The sequence below is a fragment of the Diadema setosum genome, chromosome 17 (assembly GCF_964275005.1).
Source record: "Diadema setosum chromosome 17, eeDiaSeto1, whole genome shotgun sequence".
Taxonomy (NCBI): Eukaryota; Metazoa; Echinodermata; class Echinoidea; order Diadematoida; family Diadematidae; genus Diadema; species Diadema setosum.
In genome coordinates this window covers 2,753,246-2,778,758 of record NC_092701.1, presented here as the reverse complement: position 1 = coordinate 2,778,758, position 25,513 = coordinate 2,753,246, and the positions used below count along the sequence as shown (strand labels likewise).

The window sequence follows — 25,513 nt, the reverse complement described above, 5'->3', positions numbered from 1 at the left end:
AAGTGTGGAGTGTGTGTTCGAGTGTTCGTACACTGACAGACCATCGTTATAAACACGCATACCTACACATGACCCAGAGATAGCTTTTAATAGAAAGCAACGAAACGCTCTGACAGGGTCGATTACAATAATTAGTCGATTACCACTCTGCGTTAAGAGGACGATCAAAATTACGAGCTAGCCAGAAATATCGATAGAAAAAGCTCGTAACAAAGGCAGTTATAGGGGCAAACGAAAGAGACTGACCTTGTGATGACATTCAAGAAATTTACACTTATTGGGAAATCAATTTCACTGTAAAGGAAGATGGTCTAATATCATGAACATGGAATTAATGTATAAGCATATTGTGCATTACTAAGAGAATATGTTTTGCCTTTCAACGTTGTATTCATATCGAAAGGTCAGCATGGTCAGTATCACTCTCATTAGATTATATATGGATATTAGAAAGCATCTTGGGCGTACGTTTACTTCAGAATCGTTTGCGGTATGGTCAAAATAAATCAGCTACATCAATTGTACGTGTTTGTTTATTATGCGTTGCTTTAGACCTTTTCAAGGCCGCAAAGATTGAAACAGGGTTCATAAAAAAGATAGTGGTAAGCATTGACAGTATAGAGAAGAGGACACATCGTGAAGTCTGTTAGCAGGCTGAGGTTGCCAGTAATTGCTTCATTAGTCCCCTATTATGTCGACATCGAGTTCGACACCGTGTGACTAGCATTACATGAAATACGTAAGTGATGACGCAACATGAACCTCGTCAATCGGATGTAGCATTGTCAACTCGCAGCTCGGCTAGGAAAAGAGTTCGGCTGACCTCCTCGCTTTCGTGATCAGAATTTAGATTTGGAAATACGCGGCAAATTGAACGGCTTGTTAGCAAGCAAAGCAAACAATGCAAATCCTCGCCGGGAGAATTTCTCCGCAGCTACGCTTAAACTCTCATGCATAAAGTACACCGACGGAACACTAGATGCTGATATTGTGTTACAAAGCTGCCCGGAAAGGTACGCCATGTATTATCTCAGTGATTGTCCTCACACTGTACGGGCCAGGAATAACCATGGAGCCTCTAACTCTGTTAGTAGCTCCATGGAATAACTGTATACATTCTTGCTACTATGGCTTTCCTAGAATCCTCGCATATTTGGTGTTTTGAAGGCGGGTCAGTTTTAGATTGCTCAAGGTATAATAGGAGCCCTGGGTTTTAAAACCCATGGGAAATCACGCGAGGACAACAAATGATGGCTGTCAGGAATGCCATGGTGTGAAGGTCGTCACATTATGAGGTGCATCAGGCTGGTAATCACTCACTTGATTCAAGGAAATATAATGTATAAATATATACAGTGACGATGACTCCCTTGTGGATAATGCATGGCACGAACAGAGAATGGTCTCGTATGCAGAGTAGTAGACACATTGTGTTATTTATAGCTCTATAGCTGTTCTGTCTAATGCCAATTCATTAAACATGCTATAAGGTCACACTCTGATCATTATATATTTTCCTTGCAATCCATTATATTGACGTACATATATGTCAATTTCATTTTATTATCATTATTTCTCGGTGAAAAATACATCAAATATAACAAAATGAAATAATACATGATATACAGCTTGGAAGCATGGTAGAATATTGCAAATATATAGAACATAGTGATCAATATATGAGAGTTGGAATCTGAGAATGAATGCTAAAGTAATATGGTGGAACATGCTTAAAAGCAAGCTCGTTGAGCGTTGATCCCAGTATTGTGTATATAATATATAATATATAATATATATATATATATATATATATATATATATATATATATATATAACACGCGTGTGTTGTGTGTGCGCGTATGTGTGTATATTAAAAAGTAAAATTGATAAATAAGTGAATATGCATGTAATGACATATAGATACAAAAGAGATTTTTCGAGAGAAAATTTCGAGTGTATCATGTAACTTTTTGACTGTTCCCTGGATCCTTTTTTCAAATCTTGTCTGATTAAGCTGAAATAAAAGAAAGCGATTCTAATCACGTGATCATTCATGGAATATAACGAAAACTGAGTGCTGCTTCTTTCTATATAATCAAAGAGCTCCCTCACAGCTGGCTGTGACTTTCAGTAAAGTGCGCATGCGTCGATTGGTATATGGCTTGGAGGTGGTATGGGACAGGGTATAAAGTGTCGTGCCGCGTTAAGTGCTGCAGCGGGACTAAAGGCTTTCTCTTAGGCGTCATTTACCCAAGGCGACTGTTACAACGTGCTTTGGACATTAGTCGTCGGGTTGTAGGTCCATGTGGTGACGTAGAGGCCTATAGCGCAATTCTGCAATGAATACAAAGTCTCAAATCCTCATACAGAGAATGGTCGAATCACGGCAAACGATATCGTTACGGTTAGAACGTGCCACTATCAGTTGGCTCTCACATAAATAACAATGACAGCATACATAATTGCACCTCACATTATCTACCTACATCAATGCGTTTTTTGAAATATCAATAAATCGTAGCCTAAACTGCTGTACAGTATCAATAGAAAAAGAAGACAGAAAATACACGTATTTGACCGAACAGTAGGCCTACTCCATGTATCCGAGAGCATGTAAGGGAATATTGTTTAAAGACAATTTTCTTCGCCGTCTCCTATTCATGTATCATGTGTATCGTGGTGCGTCAAACCATCACAGTGAAAATTCAGACAGCCCTTTTTATCGACTCCGAAATCTCCTCCTTCACGATACAATAGTGATTTTCAAGTCGTTTCTCAAAATCGCCTTGTAGTGAAAGAATAACAGGTGAATGAACTACTGTGTCTAGTTACAAAAATATGTAGACGGCATTCCATTTACTGTTTTAGTGAAAACGGGCAAATTCGGAGGTCTATGTATATGGTTTTTGCATGTAGCTCTGGATTATAAATACGTAATTCTATTGATAATGTAATGAGGCCGTTTAAATGTCAGGTACAAAAAAATCAAGTCATGCAGCTGATGCCTGCTTACATCCGATACCCTGTGGATCGATAGGAGCCATAAATTAGCTCCATGGCAACCATATATAGTTGCAGGTCGATAACTATCATGCATATTGTCTCTCTAGCAGGATGTTCATATAATGAAGACATGAACCATTCTTTGCTTTTAGTGAGAATCATATGTGACCGTGCATCACAAAACGAACAAAAAGTCGCACACACTGATTTTGCATGAGGACTGAAAATAAGTGAAATGGGTCAACCTAGCCGATCTTGACTTTTTCATATTTTCTGAAAGAGCAAGTCTTCTTTTACAGTATGCTAAAATTTAGGGTCATAAAACGGGCGGGAAAGTGTGTTTTTTAGCAGTTTACCTCGAACATTTTTGGTAGAATAGTGTGATTAGGTGTGTTTTTAGAGTCCCTTTTTCATTTCTGAAAAACCGTGTACACACTCTTCACTTTCAACTCTATTAACTTTTGAAAAGAGAGTGCTATTGCTTTGAAAGTTGGCATTAATAATGTACAGAATGTGTTAATATATGAGGCATGATTAATCTGATAATCCCTTCATTGTTGTTACTCGGTGGTTTACTTTCTGTCTTTTGTCCCATTCATCGCACAGCCAGCACGGTTTGGTAAAGATTAAGCGCTTGAACAAACGCTGTACTTCCGAGCCTCTTTTCTCAGTTCACACTTTTCCTGAGTTTGTGCTTTCTTTCCAATATTTAGATAGGTTAGGAGAGTCCATTTGATTTGAGTTATACATTATTTTAAAGCTTAAAGTCTGCTCTTTCAGAATATGGTCTTCACTAAAAAATCATGTCTGGCAACTTTTTGTTTGTTTTGTGGTGCAGGGTCACATATAATTACACTTAAAGAAAAGAGGGAATCATTATTTGTAAAGGAAGCTAAAGAGTCGTTTAAAGAGAGATTTGCTCTTCTATGTATACTTCATAAAAAGAAGACAGTCATATCGACTAAAATTCAGTACTGTCATTAAAATTATCAAAATACTATCAATATAAATTTAAATAAATAAGGTAAATGATTCAAGAAGACTTTCCGTTTTCCCATTCCCACTCCCATTCCCCGTTTTCCCATTCCCATTCCCATAAAAGTTACAATCTAGGCAGTTTTGTCGCCATGACAGTGACACGTCTATACGCCTAAACGATATTTACCTTTAATATAGAGCTATTTTAAGAACTGACCAATAATGACGGGAATATAGGCTATACAACCAATGGAAATGGTTTGATTTAACGAAATGCACAGCTCCATATTCCGTCATGGAATTGATCCCACCTTTAAACGAAAACATAAAAATCAATGTTTCAAATCAAGCAGGGAGAAATGCAGGTGATCCTCGCTCTTGATCTTTGTAAGCATGGCTGCAGGCCATGCGAGGATAATTCAATTTTCTGTAATCATTTTGGTCACTCACGTGCATTTAACATATCCAAAACAAAGCCAGTACACCTTTGTTTTCACTTCCTGGATGTGACATTGGTCATGTTTACATTAGCTTTGTCTTGCCAACTAACATTTCTTCTCTCATCGCATGTTTGTTATGAGGTTTAAAGGGGAAGGCTAGTAACTGATCAGTGGGAATCAGTTGAAATGCTGAGAGATGATTGTTCCAATCCTTATGGGATTCATTCAAGAGTTCATTGTATATCTATTGTTGTGTGAAAATGATTTGCTCTAGAATGGTCTCATATTCAAGTAATGTGCAGTTTAATGCTTCCAGGTTAGCGTCCCTGGTCAGTGACGGAGCATTAATCTGCACATTACTTGAATATGAGACCGTTCTGAAGCAAATCATTTTCACACAACAATAGATATACAATGAACTCTTGAATGAATCCCATAAGGATTGGAACAATCATCTCCCAGCATTTCCACTGATTCCCACTGATCAGTTACTAGCCTTCCCCTTTAACATTCTATCACACAATGCTGAAAATAATAATTATAGACAATTTGTTATGGACCCAGGAGCAGATATTCACTACTTTCTAAGCACATCACCTGTGTAAGAATGTTGTGTGAAAATATCACATCACCACCATGATTACTCTTCACGTGTCACTTTAAATGCATTATTTTACATCAATTTTCTGACGTTAGCGTAATAACACTAGGCGATTATGGGATCGAATCATCTGGTGTTTGTTGATTAGATCATTTCTATTGCATAATAAAGAAAGGGAGACAAAAAGATAGGAGAGAGAGGAGGCAGAAAAGATACGCTCAGCAGAAAATGTTAAAAGACAACACAAAATGTCTTGAATTGGAAATAACATGAGGTTTGTATTCTGACATTTCAACTGCGGTGGGGGGTAAACTCTACATAACCTCGCTTCATTTATCGGCACGTACCGAGATGGCCGAGCAAATAAGAGGTAGAGGTCTTTGCATTGTTTTGCTTGCATGTAATATTTGCACTTGTCATCGCAAACACAATCCCTTAATGAAAATGAGCTCTGAACAATTGGAAAGAGAAATCGATTGCGTCTCCAGCATTGGTAGGAAATCATTCCGTGTGCCATCACCCTCGGTGCTAATCTAAAGCTTTCGGTTTTCTCCACCATTTGATAACTTGCCGGCAGGATGCCGCCTCACAAGGGACTTTGTGTAGACTTACCCGACAGCTGTTTGCCCTAAATTAGAGCACTATGAATTATGGGTAGTAAGTAAAACCCACGCAGCTATCCTCTCTCCCCAGCAGGAAGCTTAAAATATTGAGGAGATCGATCGATGTGCGATCTCGCTCAGAGGAATATAACACTACAGTAATAGCACAACGCACGACCAACGAACTAAGTGAATGAGAAAGGGGTTATTACAGCAGCTGACTGCTTCCAAAAATACCTTAGCAATTTCATCTTCCTTAGTTCAGAAAGAAAGGGTCATATTAATTTCATGAATAGCCAAAATCAGAAATTGACATTATGATAAATTCCGTTGAATGTAAAAGGCAGTAATTCAGTTTACATTCCGGTGAATGTAAAAGTCACTGATGGGGCATAGAAATTGACATGTTCATAGTAAACGTGAGTGACTCTCACTCTTGAACCACCAAGAGATCACACCGGCAACTTTTTAGGGAGACAGACCTGCAGTACTGTGAATGCATTTTGCACACGCTTGACTACTAAAAGCATGGCTTTACCGTGGCGGAGGAAGCGGTAGGAATCCAGAGAAGATATGAATGTACTATTGGGGGAACCGCTCTTGTGCGACCTTGTCTCTCCGGGCATACGCCTTCTTAATTATGGCTTTGATAACCAGTGTTAGTGATTAACTTCCAAAACACACACTTCCCTAAATGCATGTCATGGTCATGCATGTACACACATAACGTGCTTGTATATCCCTACTTATCCGTGTATACTTTGTCCTTCACTGATGATCAGCCATAACGCACAGTGTGTGGGGAAAAGCGCCTAGAAGCGAAGGATTGTATTTCACCTATGATTACATGCAATCAACCAGCCCGTCTGCTCAGTAAGGCCATGGTGATTACCAGCCCTGACTTTGGAGCCCTTTTCACCATGGGTAAGGTCATGGTATGGCTTGAACGGCGGTGAGGCCCTATTTTCCCTGCCACTTAACAGCAACTGGGTTTCTATGAACACTGGAAGCCAGTGGTAAGAACCTTCAGCCTAATGGTAGAAATCAGCATAGAGGGCCAAATCAGGCGAAGACCCAGTAATCGTCAGAACAATCAAATATGTGTAGGTTAACAACATTTACACTTTGTTACCATGTTACCTAAACCTTGTTACATGATTCTGTGCCTTCAAAAGTCCCTTATAAAAAAAAAGAGAGAAAATACCACGTGCTTAAAATTACTACGTGCGGATTCTTTCACCCTTTTTATGTCAGGGACTTTGGGCAGTTTGTACAGTGATATTGACTTTTCTGGTCCAAACAAGGATTATAAATGACAATTATCTAAATATCAAGATACAAAGCATGAAAGAAACGCCTGACAATATATCGTACGACAGACAAGGCTGGCGGAAAAAGAGAGAACATCTGTGGAGAAGTGAGTTGGAGAATAAAAACCACACTAGATGGGCAAATTATACGTCCGAATGGTCAGTCTGTGGCTGGATAAAGCCCCCCCCCCCCCCGCCGATACACACACACACACACACACACACACACACACACACACACACAATATATATATATATATATATATATATATATATATTATATATATGGGAACAAACTCATCAAATGTCAGTATTATAGAGAATATAATACTGACTGGTTTGAAAACAGTTGCATCTTTTATGTCTCATTACAGTCGTACTTCCCGTTAGCATTGGTTTTACCAAAATGTCCAGCAAATAACGATTTATTATACAATTTAGAACGATCCTAACTAAAGCTGAGAGCTCGGTAGTCTGTCATTCAAACAAAGAGTTCCTTTCAAATTACTTAATCGACTCAATAGTGTAACCAAAGACAAACCCAAAGACAATCGCATATCGAAGCGTTGCCAAGAAAGACGGAAAACGGAACTAGAGACACAATCATTGAGTGACAGAACTAGCGCTGGAGAAAGTTACAGCCTCATGAGTCACAAAGTCAGTGAAATAGAAGAAGCGAATTATAGGCACGGCTAAACTGCAGAACCTGTGACGACGACTAGAAAAGAGAATGAAGACTTTAAGAGAAAACGAAAAAAGCAGTATTAGTGAAGTAAAAAAAAAGAAGAGCAAGGCGACGAAGAAATAGACAGCAGAAAAGATCACGGTGATGTTGAAAGAGACACAGACGCGGGCATTTCATACAAAATATATTTTTAGTTTCTCCCCTGGGAACAGCTAACATCAATCTCTTTGTTACGGTCTAAACATGTCTCATAATCAATGACGCAACGGAGGGTCAATTGAATAATGTAAATGAGCACGTGTGCGAACTACCTTATGCTACCAATTTCATATACGCACAATATGATTACCGACGGCAGAACATGACCAGGAAAAAAGAAATTTGCCAGAAGGTTTTCCATGAGGTCAATCCACCGAATTGTGTCATGTCCGATAGCACACAGTTAAATGTTGAGAGAATTGTACAATTTCCTCGATGGTGCTGAGCAATTACTTTTCAATCCCTTGTCTAGTGGCATAAAACATTATTTGTCTTACCATGTACTGCTTACGGTGAGCTAAAACTCTATTTTGTCTTGTCAGGTAGAATAACACATTCCCCAAAGGTGCACGGCCGCCAGAATAACATCATCTTGAAATCCTGTAATTGCTTGTCAAGATTGTGAAGATATTTGAAAACGGACAGCCTATCAGGACACGCAAACATTTGGTTAGGAAAGAAGGCTGACTCTTTTCCCATAATGATAGAGAAAGAGAGAGAGAGGGAGAGAGAGAGAGAAAGAGAGGGAGAGAGGGAAGGTGAGAAAAAAAAAGAAGTGAAAATAAAAAGGAAGAATAGAGAATGGTATCTGCACGACTGTGACTTCATTTGATCGGTTTGCGTTGCAAAAGTTTCACTGAAACATGGAAGGGTTACCAATATACCGCACATCTTGTTTTCGGTCTACATCTAAAACAACCACAAACCACAACAACAACAAAACATGTTGCGAAGTGGGACAACTTGCGTATGCAATACATTCACAACCTATTCACACATCAAACGGAGCGTTGGACTGCTGTATTATTCATCGTATTGCAACATCGCGGAACATGGTTCATCCAGGCGAGAGAGGACGAAGTTCCAGCGAGTTCAATCTAAAATTCCATTCATTATAAATGATTCGATACTAAGCTTTTCATTGAATATAATGATTGGAATCACTACTCCAATGCTTATGATACTGATACAATCCATGCACCCTATCTCTCAGCTCAAAGGTTATGATAATTATGTGGAAACGTAATGACCTCACGTTATATTAAACAGTAATGATTACCTTTGATTTACGCAGGAATTACATTTTTTCATGCTGAGAGCTTTATAAAGCATATATACTGTGCACTATTTCTTCTTACATTTCAATTAAACACACATTGGCCATAACTGACTAGTTCCTGGAAGAGTAATCCCATCTTGATATTTTAGTCATATTTGTATTTAGACGTAACATTTTAAGAATAGACCAATCAAAATAACTCTGTTCATGTTGCAGTGAGTGTACGGATCAATTTGCCATTAGGGCGTTTTGTTCGTGAGATTTCCCTTTCGATATTTGACATGATCTATAAAAGTACACGTAGTTTCGCTTCCAGCGTAACGTTACACCCAGGTTATCTTATGCTAGTATGCTATTGAATGTGAAAAACAAATCACCCACAATCACGCGCATGCTTGAAAATCACTCATGGAATTAAAAACTGCGCTTGAGTGATGCATTTCCATTCTTTGAACGTGAAACTTAAGGTACAGTACCACTGTACTTTTTCTAAAAACATATCTAAAAACCTTCCTCTTAGCGAAGTATCTTGCTGGGTCATAAGGTGGAATTAGCCTTTCAGTCATTATAAGTACAATTTTCATAGCATGTTGACATTAGCATGCTAGAGATGAATCACCAATTTTGATTGTCAGTTTACAGGTCTGTGTCAACGGTCATAGATATTTGAAAGCAATTTCAAACCAATTTACTGCTAGAAGGTCACAAGGTGAAAAACAACGACAGCTTAAATGGAATAGAATTAATTATTAACCTTTTCAAGCCCCGTAACGTCGGATTTCTGCGTTTACTCTTTGCTTCGTTTTTCTGTTCCTACTTCAGACCAGCGCTGGTGGGAAAGAGATATGCACGTCAATCTAATATGCACATTGTTCGCGGGGCTGACTTTTGATAGAAGTCATTGTGACAGACGCCTTATAATTATGTACACAATATGAAAAGGTCTCTAATGTGGAAGTGACTCTTTTCATAGCCCACCATGACCCATGGTTCCTTTCAATATGTAGGGCCTACCTGTAGAATCATGGTTGCTGTCTGTAATTGTTGGTGCTTAAGGTTACACGCGATTGATCCTAAGGTATATCGTATATACATAGTAAATATACACTCTCACTGCTATATTCCAGGACTGGTATCGTTTGCTATGGACAAGACCTGTTCGGCGGGGATGAATTATCCCGGGGAAGCTGTGACTAACCAAGATCTGTTAATCCATCACTTCCGGGATATGAGGGTGCTAGACTCAAAGTCTTCTCTTTGCACAGGTGTGACCATTATTTTAATGAGGTCACCCATAGAAAAAGGACAAGAAAGTCGAACGATTTTTTTTTTTTCGCGGCTTGTGTAATAAGGCTGGACACGGGTGAAGAAGAGACCTGTAATAAGCTTACATCAGTGATTTTCACTGACGTGAACAAACCGGGGACGAAGGTTAAACGGCAGCTGACGCACACTTGTGATATGAACAGTCGCGAGCTCAGCGACAATAGCAATATCAGAATCTGATAACGAATCCTGACTATGTGAACATACGCATTGTGGTCACTGGTATGCGTCAAGATACAGGATCACACTGTATGTGGTTGGTCGTGATATTTGAATTATAATATCACAAGCCTTGGCACTCAAAGGAGACATAATTTGTCCTTATCTCTGTCTGATTACCATATATAATTTTCCTCCACTGTAGAGTATTACATTATTCCACCACGCATAATTTGTTTAGGCAAGGAAGACAAAAACAACACAGATAAACAAACTCGTTTCTGATGCGGTCGTTATCAGCTATTCAACTATCAAAAATTAGTTTAGTTCTGCAGGACGCCCAATTCTTAGCCTTCTCTAACTGATCCGTCCCTCCCTGGTGCATTAATTCGCCCACTATACAACGCGGCCCTTAATTCACGTATCTTCGTCTCTCTGCCTATCCATGTGTCACCTAATCCAAACTCCAATCGGTATGTTCAATACTTATTCCGTAAAGCGCCACGTCTCCCAATATTCCCTCTGCCAAGTTTTACTATCTAACGTAGATTCTTTCTTTAATCAAACGACAGTCTTGCAGATTATGATATCGCAGTCATAACCAAAAATATGTTCTTTTGATTCTTGTCACTTACATTGTTCATAGGTATATTTACGTGCAAGTTATAGTACTTATAATGGAAAAATGAAGCAAAAGTGACCGGTTAAATGGTCATTCATTGTTTTGGTAACTTTGTTTTTCTAAAACATCATTAGCAGTAGTATTGGCGACAACGACAGTGAAAAATGTTTAAGTATGAATCCTGATCACGATCAGTTTACACTGTGGAATATGACAATGATATCTCCCTGCCCATGATATTCCATTCATCCAGCGTTAAGGTTGTTTGATACTTGATATAGCTTTTCCGTTCAGGTTTTGTTTGTTGTGTTCTTTTATTATCATTTGTATCAATCTTTACATGAATGAGAATGTTCCAAAAACATTTTGCAGGCATTGAGGGGCGCAATCTGTTCAGAATAGCTTTCTCTGTTTGCAGTGAACAGAACTCAATCAGTCTTTTGTCTTCATTTGTAAAATTCCTGCTATTCCTCCTAAGCTTGAATTTTTTCATATCATTTATCTCCTTCTAAGCCAAGAACAGAGAAAAAAAAAAACAAGGAGGAAACAACACTTCATACATTTTAATGCACTTGCTTCGAAGGGCTTATCTTGTTGTTAGAGAGAATTTTAGAGCTTCAAAGAGGAAAAGAAAGGCGTAAAATGGAGCACGAAGATGGAGAAGGGGAGATGGAATAAGAAAAGTGGTTAAGAGACAGCAAGGAAGGGACGAAAAGAAAATGTAACGTGCCCCTCGGCGACTTTTACTCAATCTCCTATCATTCGACCAGTGACATTTTAAACCACGGTTTTATCGGATTACATTCTCCACCTACCTGACAAGACTCGACACCTTTTACATGACTTACTTAATTGGAGTGGCTTTTTTTTTTTTGAAGATAGAGATTCAGCGACAGAATTCGTAATCTTATATACTCTATAACTTAAAAAAAAGTTGCAGTGAGAGTGGAAGAATCATTTTAATCAACAAATGTATACAAGGACCTCATGGAACGATTTTATAATGCATCTGGTATTTTCGGGTAATCATTAATTCTATTTCCCCACATTACAAGATGAAAATCTGACATGGTGTAATGGAATATAAATCTTACCTGGATTTAGAGAGCAAGAGGTTCAAGAAAAGACATTTTTTTTGCATCTTCACATGAAGATGATTATGCACACAAGATTCAAGCCAATAAGCCAATTCGCAGTAATATTTTTCCCCCCAAAGCAGCAAAACTTTATTTGTTCCAACAAGCATGCTACCTTGTGATGCAATATTTGTTCATATCATCCTTATAAATGGCGCTTGTCTGCACATCCACTTAACAGTACCAAAGTGTCCTTTAAAGCCTAGTATTTGGCAATACCTGTATTAATAGAAAGAGTTTGTTTATGCATTCAGTGTATATGAAAATGCTTCCGTAAGAGTTACTTGACGAATCATTTTGGTCATCGATCTATTACGCAGGTTCATTCTTTGTTTAGATATGATCGATATTTCGATTTGATGAATCGTTACGTCGGGCAAGTTTATGCACTGTGTCGCTTTGGACATGAGTTGCGTACCTTAACACATGAGAGGGAAAAATAATAAAGTTCATTAAATCTTCCAATTTGCAAGTGAGCTCATAACAAACTGGTTCATTACATGCAGACAAGTGAAGCTGAAAAGACATGATGCTGTCATCTGGCAAAGATGTTCAAGGTAACAATTCCTGTTTCTTTGAAGTTACTTGGGTTTAGTAGCATACAAAGCTATAGTCTTTAGGAAATATCCATGGTCATTAAGCCACATCTACCGGACATATCTAGAAGAAATGAACTATACGGAGCGGCTGCGTATTATGCTCCTTGTGTTCGACGCCACACTGCTGTCTCCTAGGAAGATCGTTGGATGCATTCAGCAGATCGTCTGATGAGAAGACCAGAGGAGAGCTACCTTCAGTCACACTCTTCCCGCCCAAGATGGAGAAACCAGACGACATCTTCTTCCTCCTCCCAACACCTCGACATACCAAGAGTGAAGTGTGGCTGCCCTACTAGAAAGAACACAGTGTCCAACAGTGTGATTACAGTGTGTTCACAAATTCGATTATGTGAAAACGCTAAAATTTAACAGTGTGGAGATGATTTCACACTGTGGTGTGGTTTTCGCAGTGTTCACATAGTAATGCTTTGTTTCACACTGTGAATTGACGAGTCACATTGTATTTACACTGTTAAAATGATCTAATCTAACAGTGTGAAGAGATTTCACACTGTGCACACAATGTTTTCACACTGTGTTCACACTGTGTTTCTCACACTGTGGGACACTGTGTTCTTTCCAGCAGGCTAAGAGCACACATTAACGCATCTTTACACTCCTATCTTAACTATTCATTGTGATTGGTTCTCCATAATAATACAGAGAAACAGAACAACATTTATGCATAAAAGTGCTGTACAGTTTTCACTTAAATCTACGAATTACTTCAGCATCAATGTTCGCCAATCGCGTGAAGTATAGTTGTATGGGAATCGTCACCATTGTAGGAGTCTGAATGACATGTATCTACAAAGAAACCGGAAATGTTAAACGGGTATATGTGATATAACTTAGTACCATCACATTTACACAAATCGCGTAATGTACACCAATAGCTGACATGAAAGCGGTGCAGTAAAGCCACCGATCAGGTCGTCAAAGAGGCATGAAACATACAGCAGGGACCGACGGTAACACGATAGTATATCACAAACATTAAGCATGATTTATTCTTATGCTTTCTTTTTACACAGGCTATGATCCGATCAGGTTTTTATCATGCGACAGTGATGTATAAGAACTTGACGGAGAAGTTTAAATTTACTCGTTGAATGCATGGAGAAATAAAAGCCACAAGGAATATCTCGTACACAAGTGAGGTGTTCTCCTTCGGCTCTGTAGACGGTGCATGAAAAGACGAATAGATAGTTCAAGCAGTCTGTTCAACAGCACTGTCATGAACGAAAAATACCTGTGTAAAAGAAAACCTTTCTGCAACCACTTAATGTTCTCAATTTTTCTATTTTGTTCTCCCTTATTTCATATAATATACGACAAATCTATGTTGTCATCACAGTTAATATTAACATCCTTTTCAATTTAGGATCACCACTGTCATGCCATTTGTACTGAGGGGGTGTGCTCCGCACGTCTTCATAGGGAAATAGTGTATACATTTATCCATGATGGATAAAATGTCTAATGGAAGACCCTTTAAGTATACCCCCCCCCCCGTTAAGAATGCTGACCTCTCACTCAGCTTGCTGCAAGTTACCCCTATAAAATCTAATTTGACGGTTCTTTATTTGGCTAGAAATTTGTTCTGACTTTACATCAGGCAAACACATTCAAGCGTTATTAATGAGAAACTAATTTCAGGTGACTTTGTAATTGCGTCCACGCAGTAACGCAGGGCTTCAGGGATGTATGGCGGAGAGTAGGATGGATCAAAAAATGTGATAAAATGAGACTAACGTGTCAACTTTTGGCTTTTCTTAGTTAATTGAGATCAATAATGGACGTCCATCCTCTATGCATGATCGTTCTTGAAGGGTAAAAGTAATGTAAGAAGAAGGTTTCAGTATCGTCTTCACTCCATAGGGAACGACTTGGTCAGAATGAGTTTCACACCTGATCTCCGGACACAGTAAGTGGTCTGGGAAGGTTATCTCCCACACATCAAAATGACTTCGGCCACTGACCCACAGACAATCTTCCAGCTTCAAACGCCACGCATGGCAGCACCATGCTTCAAAAAATTACAATGTAAGAACCACATGTCTCCATCTTAAAATTCAACGTCAGTGACGCCCGCTTTACATTGCGTGAACTTTTCTCCAAAGACATGAAGCGAAGACAAACTGGTAAGTTGGAGAGCTGATTTCTCGAGTTTTCCCTGCCCGGCTCGGTACACACGTTGTCCTCTTCCTCTTCGTGTGTTTGTCCCAATTTCCTCACAGTGTCACGTTGCACAAACGAAGTTTCAGACTCTGCAAACTGCTCTCTTCACGATGTTTGATCACACACAGTTTCAGGCTTTCTACTTCCAGCAAACACGAAAACAAAAAACAACTTACAATTGCGGACACGCCAACAAAAGTCTGTTCTTGCGCAATTCAAACAGAGACGATGTTTCACGTACGGATAATTTTTTATTCTGCACCTGTTGTTATTTCTCTAGGTCTGTTTCTCTTTGTCTTGAAGTGGTATAGAATATCGAACATGTCCCAGTTTCATTTGCCTCGATTTCAAAGGAAAGCACAGTGTAATAACCAAGTTGAGCCATGATAGCTTTTTAGGGATGTTCTCACACTACAAGCCATGAAGTTTTAGTTTATGTCGAAGTCATGATTCAAATGACGTATATACTCAATCAGCCAAAAAAGTACTCGTTTGATAGATAACGAATTGAAATCATACATACATGTAGTAATAGTCTTAATAGCTATTAAGCTGCTAAACATAATGTCATGAATTTCATAAATTATCATATCAGGTACCTGAAACATTAATAGTGATAATAATTATGGTAACCTTTACTTGCTCTCTCGTAAACTTTACCTAAATAGTCTTCATGTGCAAATTATGCAACTGTTTTTCATGAATGTTTGCACACTTTGATTTTCGTGGACGCCAAGTAACTGCAAAAATCGAGTGAAAGAGAAAGAGTTATGCATTACGCATGTGTCTTTGATCTATCCCCTTCATTTGGTCCGAATAAACGGATCAGTCGGTACCGGGCGCACAGCAGTTCCGAAAGGTCACGCACGGACTAATCAACGTTGTGTAGGCTGTTGCAAAAACAAGGCACGTTGTGCTCACGGACGTATACCTAGTGTGTACGTGTGTAACTTTTTTTTTTTGGATGCACGTTAACTTATTCAACATTTCCATAAACACTGAGCCGGAGGCTCTCGATCAGACAAGTGGGATGTCATGAATTTTAGACAAGTAATATCGCTGACTAACTAACAATGTAGGCGAGAAACTTAAAAAGTCCTCGTCAATAAACTCTGTTTGACTGTTTTGTCTTTTAGTATAGAGCTCTAGAAACGGGGTGAAAGTCAGACAGTGTTTTTTCATCAATAACTACATTTCAAGGATTTAGTTGCAGTACACTTTATAGATCACTGAAAGGTCAAGAATAACCTGGACAAAAATTCAATGAATAAAGATGTTGAATATGTTAATAATTTGTCTCTGGAGTGAAAACAAAAGACGGGAATACACTATCTAATTTGACTGTTTGTCGATAGATCATATTACGTCTTCTGTTAATTTCCAGCCCAGAATCACTTTTTTCAACGTCGTGAAATTTTCTTGTAACAAACGTCCAATTCTTGTTTACCTCAGTTATAATCCGAAAACGGCAGGTCCAACTGAAGTTCACCTTATCTCCAAGTTTGTTGTGTCGTGAGATTGTATTCCCAGAGATTCTCTTTATTTCCTTTTTTTTTCTCGCTCTGGGTGTTTGGATAAACTTCCAGTCGTAATCCATAGTAATGGAAAAAAAAAATAAACGAACGAACAAATAAACCAGAAACACTCCTATTTCTGTATATCTCCCACGGTATCTTGAGACATAGTTTGTAAATGTAACCTATACATGGTGAAATGAATTGCACGATCCCTTGTTGAGAACACTGCAGCGCTGATTGAGTAATCTTTTCATAAGTACGGTTTCATGAAAATATTTTCATGATCATCTTTAAATTTTCATAATTAATACGACCATAAATCTTCTTACCACTTTCTCTCATCTTCTCCTTGTTCTCATTCTCAATACCGTTATTGCTCTTATGGATAGTGTTTAGTAGTAGTGGTAGCAATTAGTGGTCATTGGAAGTGGCATAGGATATTGTAGTTGAAGTGGTATTACAGTTCCATCATTCATACCATCTACATCAGATGAATGGACGCTTTGCACACTATCATTATAAATCATACTCTCGCTATTACTACTCTTAGAGTTCTCATTATCAAGATTATCATGAAGAACAGCTGGAAAAGATGGACCGTTCCCTACGGAATAGGACGTCTTTTCTTTGTTTCCGAGATATTTTCACATTTCATTGGCTATCTTTGCTTTTAGATTCACGTCACACCAGGCTTGCATCTGATTATCTGTTATTTCATGATTTTTATTCTCTGAAGAGAAGGCCCCTCGTCTCATGTCAAGAAAGCGAGTGACAGATCGTCACCTGTCCTAACTCCACATAAAAGGTTTTTAGGCCCTTTTACAGGTCACTGAAAGACACGATAACAGAAGAGAGTTTGTTTGTTATATCGTTTGATACTTTTCCTTGGTATTTACTGGTAATTTTTCCCTGTAATCTATTACTCGTCTGTAAACTGGAAGTATAAGCCAGCAGGACCACCCCAAAATGTAGATCCAAAGATCATTATACAAATTTGGTTTAATTAGCCATTATTTATAAATTATAGGATTGCGAAATGAATGTTACTTGAAAGATCAAATACATTAAAATTAGATACCAGAAACTCAGCCATATGATATTCATATCATATACATAAATCTACTATATTCCTATCTATATAATAGGAATCATGAACAACTTTCCCAAGGAAGAAATTATATGATTTTTCTTCTCTTCGAGACCCCTCCATATTGCCATAACCATGGTATACGAGTGCTGCATTGGCAATGCAACTTTCAAGAAGCGGTCCTTGATGTGTTATGATATCCTTTTATGTTAATTTCACGGCTGGGGGTTCAGTATGTATACGCTATCATTTGGTCAACAACGCGAAAGGCAGATTAAGACTTTGCTACAGAAAGGGAAAGTGTGATTAGAGCATCGAACCATTATAAGTTCTGGATTCACGCCAAGAAGAGTGGTGCTTTTATCTGCAATTACGTTGCTAATGGCTACATCAAAGTACTAGCTTACCCTTCGTCAGGATACGAACACTTAATGTCGAATATGACTAAATAATACTGAAATGGCAAACCCTAAGTATGGTATGTTGTTGACATGGAGCACATCCGAACCAGGAAATAAAGGATGAAACTGAAAGTAGAGCTACTGACGAATGATTACAAAAGGTGAAGGACCTAATGTATAAACATGCTCTACTAACCTAAAGGATGTATAAACTCGTGTGCATAAAGAATATTAGAAAACCTTAGCTCATAACAAGTCCGTACTCATAATTATCTTCTGAAGCATTATGAAAGAGTTGAGAGAATGAAAATTACACATGTACTCTTTGTATGAAGTACATGTATTTAGTTAAATGACATCTGTTGGTAGAAAGCCCTTCAATGAAATTACTTGCACAGTCTGCGCATAATGTGGACCTGAACACATCGGACAGTTGTACTGTCACTGACAGAGAAAATCATTATCGTCGCTATATCAGATTCCCTCACAGTATTGCCTTGGGAAACACCACGCGTAGAAGATCGGTCTTTTGAAGAAGTAGAAGTAGAAGAAATCTTCCGGCAAATGACAATGTGCAAGAAGTGTTGTTTTACTTTATTATTGACAAAATAATAATTGTTCCCATGTAACCTATTGACAAAACGTTAATGGTCATATCGCAACAGTTAAATGTATCATCTCACGAAGTTACAAGATTTGACTTAATCTTGAACAAAACACTTAACCATTAAAAAAAGGATGATTTAAAGAAGAAACGAGATTTTTTTTTTAATTCATCTAGCGATCACAGAAGGATGTCTGTTTAAAGAAACCATCTACGCCCTATATACCGACAGGAAACGTTTGGTGACGACATGGTGACAGTAACTGCACCAAGGAAAGGGCGTTGGTCGGGTGTGATTGGTGTTCCACCCTGCCAATGTTTTGCTTTGACCCCAACCAACGCGGTCAGTGTGAAGCCTTACAGACATTCCGAACGTACAACACATGGTTGTGTGTATGTATGTATATGTATGTGTGTGTGTGTATGTTCGCAGATGGTGGATGTACAACATACATGCAAGGGAAAACTTAAAATGTGTATGATGAGTCGCACTGTTTCAAAGGACTAAATCGTTATGGCATTGAGTGGCTTCCTATTTGCTCAGTTAATGACTTCACACCCATGCACTCTGTAAGACAAGAATCCGTATGTGGCATAATAATTATCTACTTATGCATGCATGTATTTTGTGTGCTGAACCTTGTTCTTGGCAAGGAAAACACGTATAACTATACTGTGCTCACTCATTTAACTACACACCCAAAAACAAAAGTACATTATGCTTTTTGTCTCGTAGAATTCTTTTCTTTTGAACAGAGGTATTACACATGCCATCAATAAAGCAAAGCTACAAGCGTAGGCATTAGAGACAGCTCGCAGACAACGGATAAACTGTTCCCTCGTGGCTTGCACCAAGTGACAAGTAATAGCAAACTGTACACACGATATCAACCAGGCACAGTGTGCCGTACGAAGAAGTAGAAAAGAAAAGTGCTCATGGGCGTGTGTCTTCAATCAGATCAAAGTTCAAAACGCTTTCCTGCGCTTGACCTTTTGACATGGAATAATTGCCGGTAATTATCTCCCACTCATGAAGTCCGTAGTAAGTAAGAATCGAAACAAAGACATGCAAGTACTCTTGGAGATGCGCAGAAGACTCTCAACAGTAATCCAACACCATCACGGAAATGTCAATCGCAGTACAGAAACTAAAGGAAGTATGTTATTTTATACCTCGATACAAACAGAAATCAGCGTAAGGCGTAAACACATTCACTGAACTCTTGCAAGGGCAATGACCAATATGCTTATTTTTTTGCACCCCTCCCTTCAGCCGTCATCGTAACCTACCTTTGAGCTCGACGTCGAACCTGCGGACTGAGGTCGTTGGCTTCGTTCCCCTGGAAACTCGACAACCGATTTTCGGGCAGGGACTCCGCCGACAACTTCAACATGTCGATGTCGTCGCTCTCACGAAGTTGTCGGTGGACGTTCCGGTGGTCGAAGCGGACACTGACCCCTGCGGCACCCATGTATCGATCACGGTCTCGATCACCGCCTGGACTTCCTCCCGGGCTCACCACCTCAGATCGGTTGTTCGACCCGGAGGCAAGCGAAGAGAGCGGACGGGCTAGTGGGCTGATCACGCACTCCCGACGCTTGTGCAAAAAGGAGTACATGGTGATAGCAAATTTCCTACAAATCCTGACTTGTCGGTCTTATTTCCCTCTCAAGAATGTACAATAGTCACTTTCTGAGTTTCCAAAACAAGCTACTCAGGACGACGGAAGGCTCCGTACTCTGTGATTATCATCGTGGTAAACAATGAATTCGACCTGGCTGATGAAGTCGCATTACTTCATTACTCCGTGATTATTATCCCATCCGATAGAGAAAGTTTGCTGGACGAAATTTACCCACCGAGAGATGTAGGTACAACGGGATCATAATCACACTTTCAAAACACTCCGCTGACTGAAATCAGAAGGAACACAATGTCAACAATCGTTTAAAGAAAGAAGTAAGATAAAAAGAGACATATGCCCTAACTGAATGCAGCCAGATTACATCAAATTACAAAGTAAAGCGTAATGACAAAAAATGACGCGTCTTCTAATGCGTGCAAGGCAATCCAAGAAGAAATATATCTGAAAATCGACGGCTTTTAAGTATTCCTGGACTGTTTTCTCATACCAAGGAGAGAAATCAACTAGGATGAGATGATAGACACTTCCAGAGACCTTGTGACAAGCTACTATCCCGCAGCACTCTCCGGTAAGCACAGACCCACACTCCCGGTGAGGTAAACGACTGACAGGCGAGTCGATATCAGCTGGTGGGTTTGATCAGTGCGAGCGTGCTCCAACGCGCATTTCCGGTCGTGTGGAGTTCGACTGACTTTTAACCCAGCAACGCGTCCCTCGCAAAACTGCACAGATATAATCTTTCCTTGTTAAAACTGATAGCGAATCTCAACCCTAGAGATCAGTTCCCTCTCCGATGCGATGATTTTTTTCCGTCAAAACTAAAAACATCACAGCACAGTATTCCCCACAAAGAAAAGGTGACTGCACAACATCAACAATATCATAATTATGTCCCGGTGGTGTCGGTTGCAAACAAGAGTAAGTGACCGAAGATTTCCTGGTTGATCATGAAATTCCCTTTGCAAAATAACGAACCAGGTGAAAGCAGGATCAACAGAAGGCGATACCAAAAGGGGAAATAAAACAAAGAGTAAATTCGTAGAACACAGTAATATAACACAGTAATATTTGAGAAGTGTTCGTTACAGGACACAAGCCATGACGTCCACACGCAATAACAGCTGTCCTCGTGCTGATTTGGGCGGGCGAGTTTCCCCCAGAACGAACCCCCGGTGTCTCGTTCCCACCCGGTCTCTATTGTGTTTCCCTGAGTGGTACTCCCGATCTCGAGTCACCACTTAATTTGTGACTGTGAGCTGTTATCCACCATTCCAAAGAAATGTTCCTCCTTAAACCATGTGTCTCCTGCTCCCTGTTTAGCCAGAGCTACCGATGAACACCCGGTTTATTTTGATCGGTTGCAAGTCGTTGACTACACGGCAGGTAAGAATTAAATCCCGTATTGCTGGTCCCATGTTGTTGCCTCGCCAACCGAACTAATTATTCCCGACAGTGACTCGGCGACTCTCCTTGTTACATGTAATATACTGCACGTTGCTGTAAAGTATTAAAATGTGGACTGCCTGGGAACGGCATGCTCACTCACGGTCGTTGGTGGCGGTATTTCAATTTAGACAGAGAGAATTGCTCTGTGTCTAATACTGCAAGGGGAAACCATATGTTGTGTTATCGCACTAAACAGGTAAACCAGACAGTAAGCCCTATTCATATCGGGTAAATACTACCTACGGCTAATACTCTCACAAAGTACAAGGATTGAATATTAAATTCATTCAAAAATATACAACAAATAATAAAAAGAAATGAAAGATATGATCTTTTGATCCAAAACAGAAAATCTCTAAAAGGGATTATGTGGACTGAGGCTCAAGAGACTTTGAACCCAAGTAACCTAGAAAAAAGAAGAATCCAGTGAACTCGGACTTGGCAGAAGTTGGAAAGGAAATGATTCTTTTCTTTCCCCTCTGTGAAGCCTCACAGCTGCCACCCAGTGGGATGGTGGAAGGAAGACAGGTGAGTGTTGGGTTCACTAGGTTCTACGAGTTCCTTCTCTTGGTCAATGAACCCACGGTCACACAAACACTCCTGAGACAGGATTTAGTGTCTTTACTGCAGTGAAAGAAAACAACAGGACATCACCCCAGTGTTATATTAAGGACACAGTGAACTGAAACAATTAGCGAAGAAAAAAAAAATGATTTTGATGTACTCCATCGCAGCTTTGATCGTAGGGATCGCTTTTCTTTTCATTTTAAATGCAACACAGCTCAGCCATACAATTGGAATGACGTTGACTACGTGGGGAATGGCGGTATGATCACATAACATGTATTATGAGTATGGATTTCAATTACAGACTATATAACCTTTTAATGTCTTGTATCTGTTTACAAGTGTTTTAACACTAGTTTCTCACCTATTTACAGTAATAATCAGCAGCCCTGAAAAATCGTTGGTCTTTATTTCTTACTCTACACTTTAAATATCTAATGTCAAGATTCTTACGTAGTGTCATTCGTATTGCGTAATATGCTGTCATTGTGTCTTGCATGCTTTTCATGCTGTTATGTTTACATCTTTAATTTATTCAGATTGTGAAAGCACATAGAATGGAATAGTAATAATAAGGATGGTGATGGTGGATGCTGTCTCTACAACTCACACTTCCATCTGCGTTCACAACCTCATACAGCCAGCATCTATTTTCTATTATTACCACTAATAATCACAATGAAAATGATATTCATAAGAATAATAACAGCTAAGTCAGTATCAACAATAATGATAACACTGAGAATAAAGCTTAAAGGTAGGGGATACCTTTTACAGACCTCTCAAAATGCAGCAAAACATTAAATATGAACCTCGGGGGACTTGTTTAGGCCACTGCTGAGAAATTTGGAAGTCAACAGTTATCTACAATTTGAATAATGCACAAAACTCAACTACTCAGTAGTTCTGTGTGTCAGCCTTTTTGTTGCAGTCTTCTGTATTTTTTATCTATACACACAAATCTAAAAGTATAAGAGCTGATGTAATGACATATAGAGTGTGTGGCAAGAATGTATATAGAAATGTTTGTAAGTTTGGATGAACTTTCTTCACAAAATATACATGATGGACACACATGCAGTGCACGGGTCTGCAAAGGTAGCCTAGTAATGTACTGGAATTTACGGTGAGCACCGAAAAAAAATTCAATTCAAAATCTAACGGTCAATAAAAATGTACTAAATGTTACCTTCCACTTTCAATACTTTATGGGAGTTTCTAAAATGATACTCTCTTCAACATTCCACTGTATTTATACAACTCTTCATTTGAGGCATGCAAATGGGATTCCCTACCTTTAAGACAATAAGACTGAAATCTAGTATTGATAATGCCATTCAACTGTTGTCGCTGTTACATTGTTTCTTCACCTTAAAAAATCTATGTGACATCAGCGTTGCCAACTTTAAAGCATGTACGTGCGTACTTCTCAAATGACAGATGTGGCACGAATAATACTGTGTACGTTGCACTGCCACCGACTGACCCATTTAATCAAGTCATGTGACCGAAAGTGGGTATAAGAGAGATGATACCAACGATCAGTTTTTAGCTTCACATTTCACCGCGAACGGACACGTTCATATTAATTTTTATATAAAGGGATACATGTTCCTGATGGGTGGGGTTATGTGTTTTAATCGATGGAAAGTCTTCACGATTGAAGAAAGAGAAGAAGGGGTTAGTATGTCTACGAAATTTTCTCTAAGTGGCATTACCAGGCGTTTTACTTTGAAACTCGGAATATGTATATACATGACATGAGCGGGAAATATTGAAAAAAAAAACAGATAAAGAAGAGGTTAATAAAAAGGGGACATTATGGGAAAAATAATTGACAGAACTGTTGCAGTAGGAGATAAAAATGTCTCCCATGCCATACAATTTTATACATTCTTTTCTTAAACGCTTTTCGCTGTATCACTTCACTAAAACCTTACCATTATAAATATATCCACACTGTGCTGCTCTTTTTCCCAATATTACATACTCGCAGAAATACCCATCATTTATAATACCAATGAATTTGTTTTTCTTTTCTTTTCCCCTTTCATGAAGGAGTTGATGTCTAAAAAGAATGAGTGTGTCAATTTACTGGTGATGAGTTGAATTATCGTTTGGATCATTAATGCGAGGAAATTCGGCCTTGTGAGGCGATTAAATATCCACGACCACGACCGATAACCAGGGATACCCGCCACGTTGGATCATTATCCTATTGTCGCTTTAATGACACACTAATACATTTCATCGAAAGGTCTCGCGTGGTATTAGATTCTCTCTGACCAATTTCCTTTAGCCCTTCAACGTTAGAGAAATTTTGAATCTAATAGGGTTTGGATGGACAGTATTTTCCCCCCTAATCATGTATCCATACCACAAACCCATTTCAAATTTGAAAGGTGATTCATTAATGCTTATTTGCAGCACAACTTAAGATTGCACATGCACTTGCCGAAAAGCGACTATTTTATTTCACTTACCACATAGCTTATCATACAATTCCAAATTTAGAAATTGTATATCAGAGAAAAGCAATTATTGTATCCAAGATAATAAAACTTCTAAGGTACCTTAGAGCTCAGCAACTAAAAACATATTCCTTTTAACCTGAATTAGTTGGGGTAAAAGGTCACCAGCCCTGTTACTATGGCAACATAACACTGGAGCAGTTATTACACGTGTGTTTTAAATGTCCAGCTGCATGTTTTGTGCGGTGCTATGCTGCTTGTAGTCATGTCCAGTCCAGGGGCCCGTTTCATAAAACTTATAATCAGTGACAAATGCCACATTTCTATGACAAATTTTCTCTCAGCCAATCAGAAGCAAGGATTTCAGTAGCTTGTCACATCTATGACAACTTGTCACTGATGACAAGTTTTATGAAACGGGCCCCAGAAATAACTATAATCATAACATAAATATCATGATATGGTTGTTGATATGGCAACACAGCGATATAAGATGTAGACTCTGAGAAAAAGTGACAAATGTCTCTTAATAAACAGTGTTCAGTTCTATAGGTATGTGGTATTAAGGACAATGAAAACAACATCTGAAGTATTTTGACATAACGTCCATGTTAATTTGTATCGTATCCATGGTAACAGCTATATACAATATGAGCAAAGCCCTCCTATTACTCCCGTTTGAATATCTGTTGTTTTTTCTCTATGTCTGTTCAGTATGACTTGAGGTAATGTATTACTAGCATGCCTAGAGAAGTGAAGATATATGCATTTTTAATGCGTTCAGGATAACATTTAAATTGTTAGGCTCATCTTA

The 25,513-nt window shown here is 38.9% G+C and overlaps 1 protein-coding gene across 1 annotated transcript in view; it reads right to left on the bottom strand.

Moving 5' to 3' along the window:
* The window catches only part of LOC140240462 (GTPase-activating Rap/Ran-GAP domain-like protein 3), a 123,874-nt gene extending 103,686 nt beyond the window's left edge, over positions 1 to 20,188 (bottom strand). The window contains exon 1 of the mRNA XM_072320233.1: positions 19,860 to 20,188. Coding sequence (XP_072176334.1) covers positions 19,860 to 20,188 — 329 coding nt within the window. The remainder of the gene's footprint in view (positions 1 to 19,859) is intronic.
* Between the last annotated feature and the right edge of the window lie 5,325 nt (positions 20,189 to 25,513).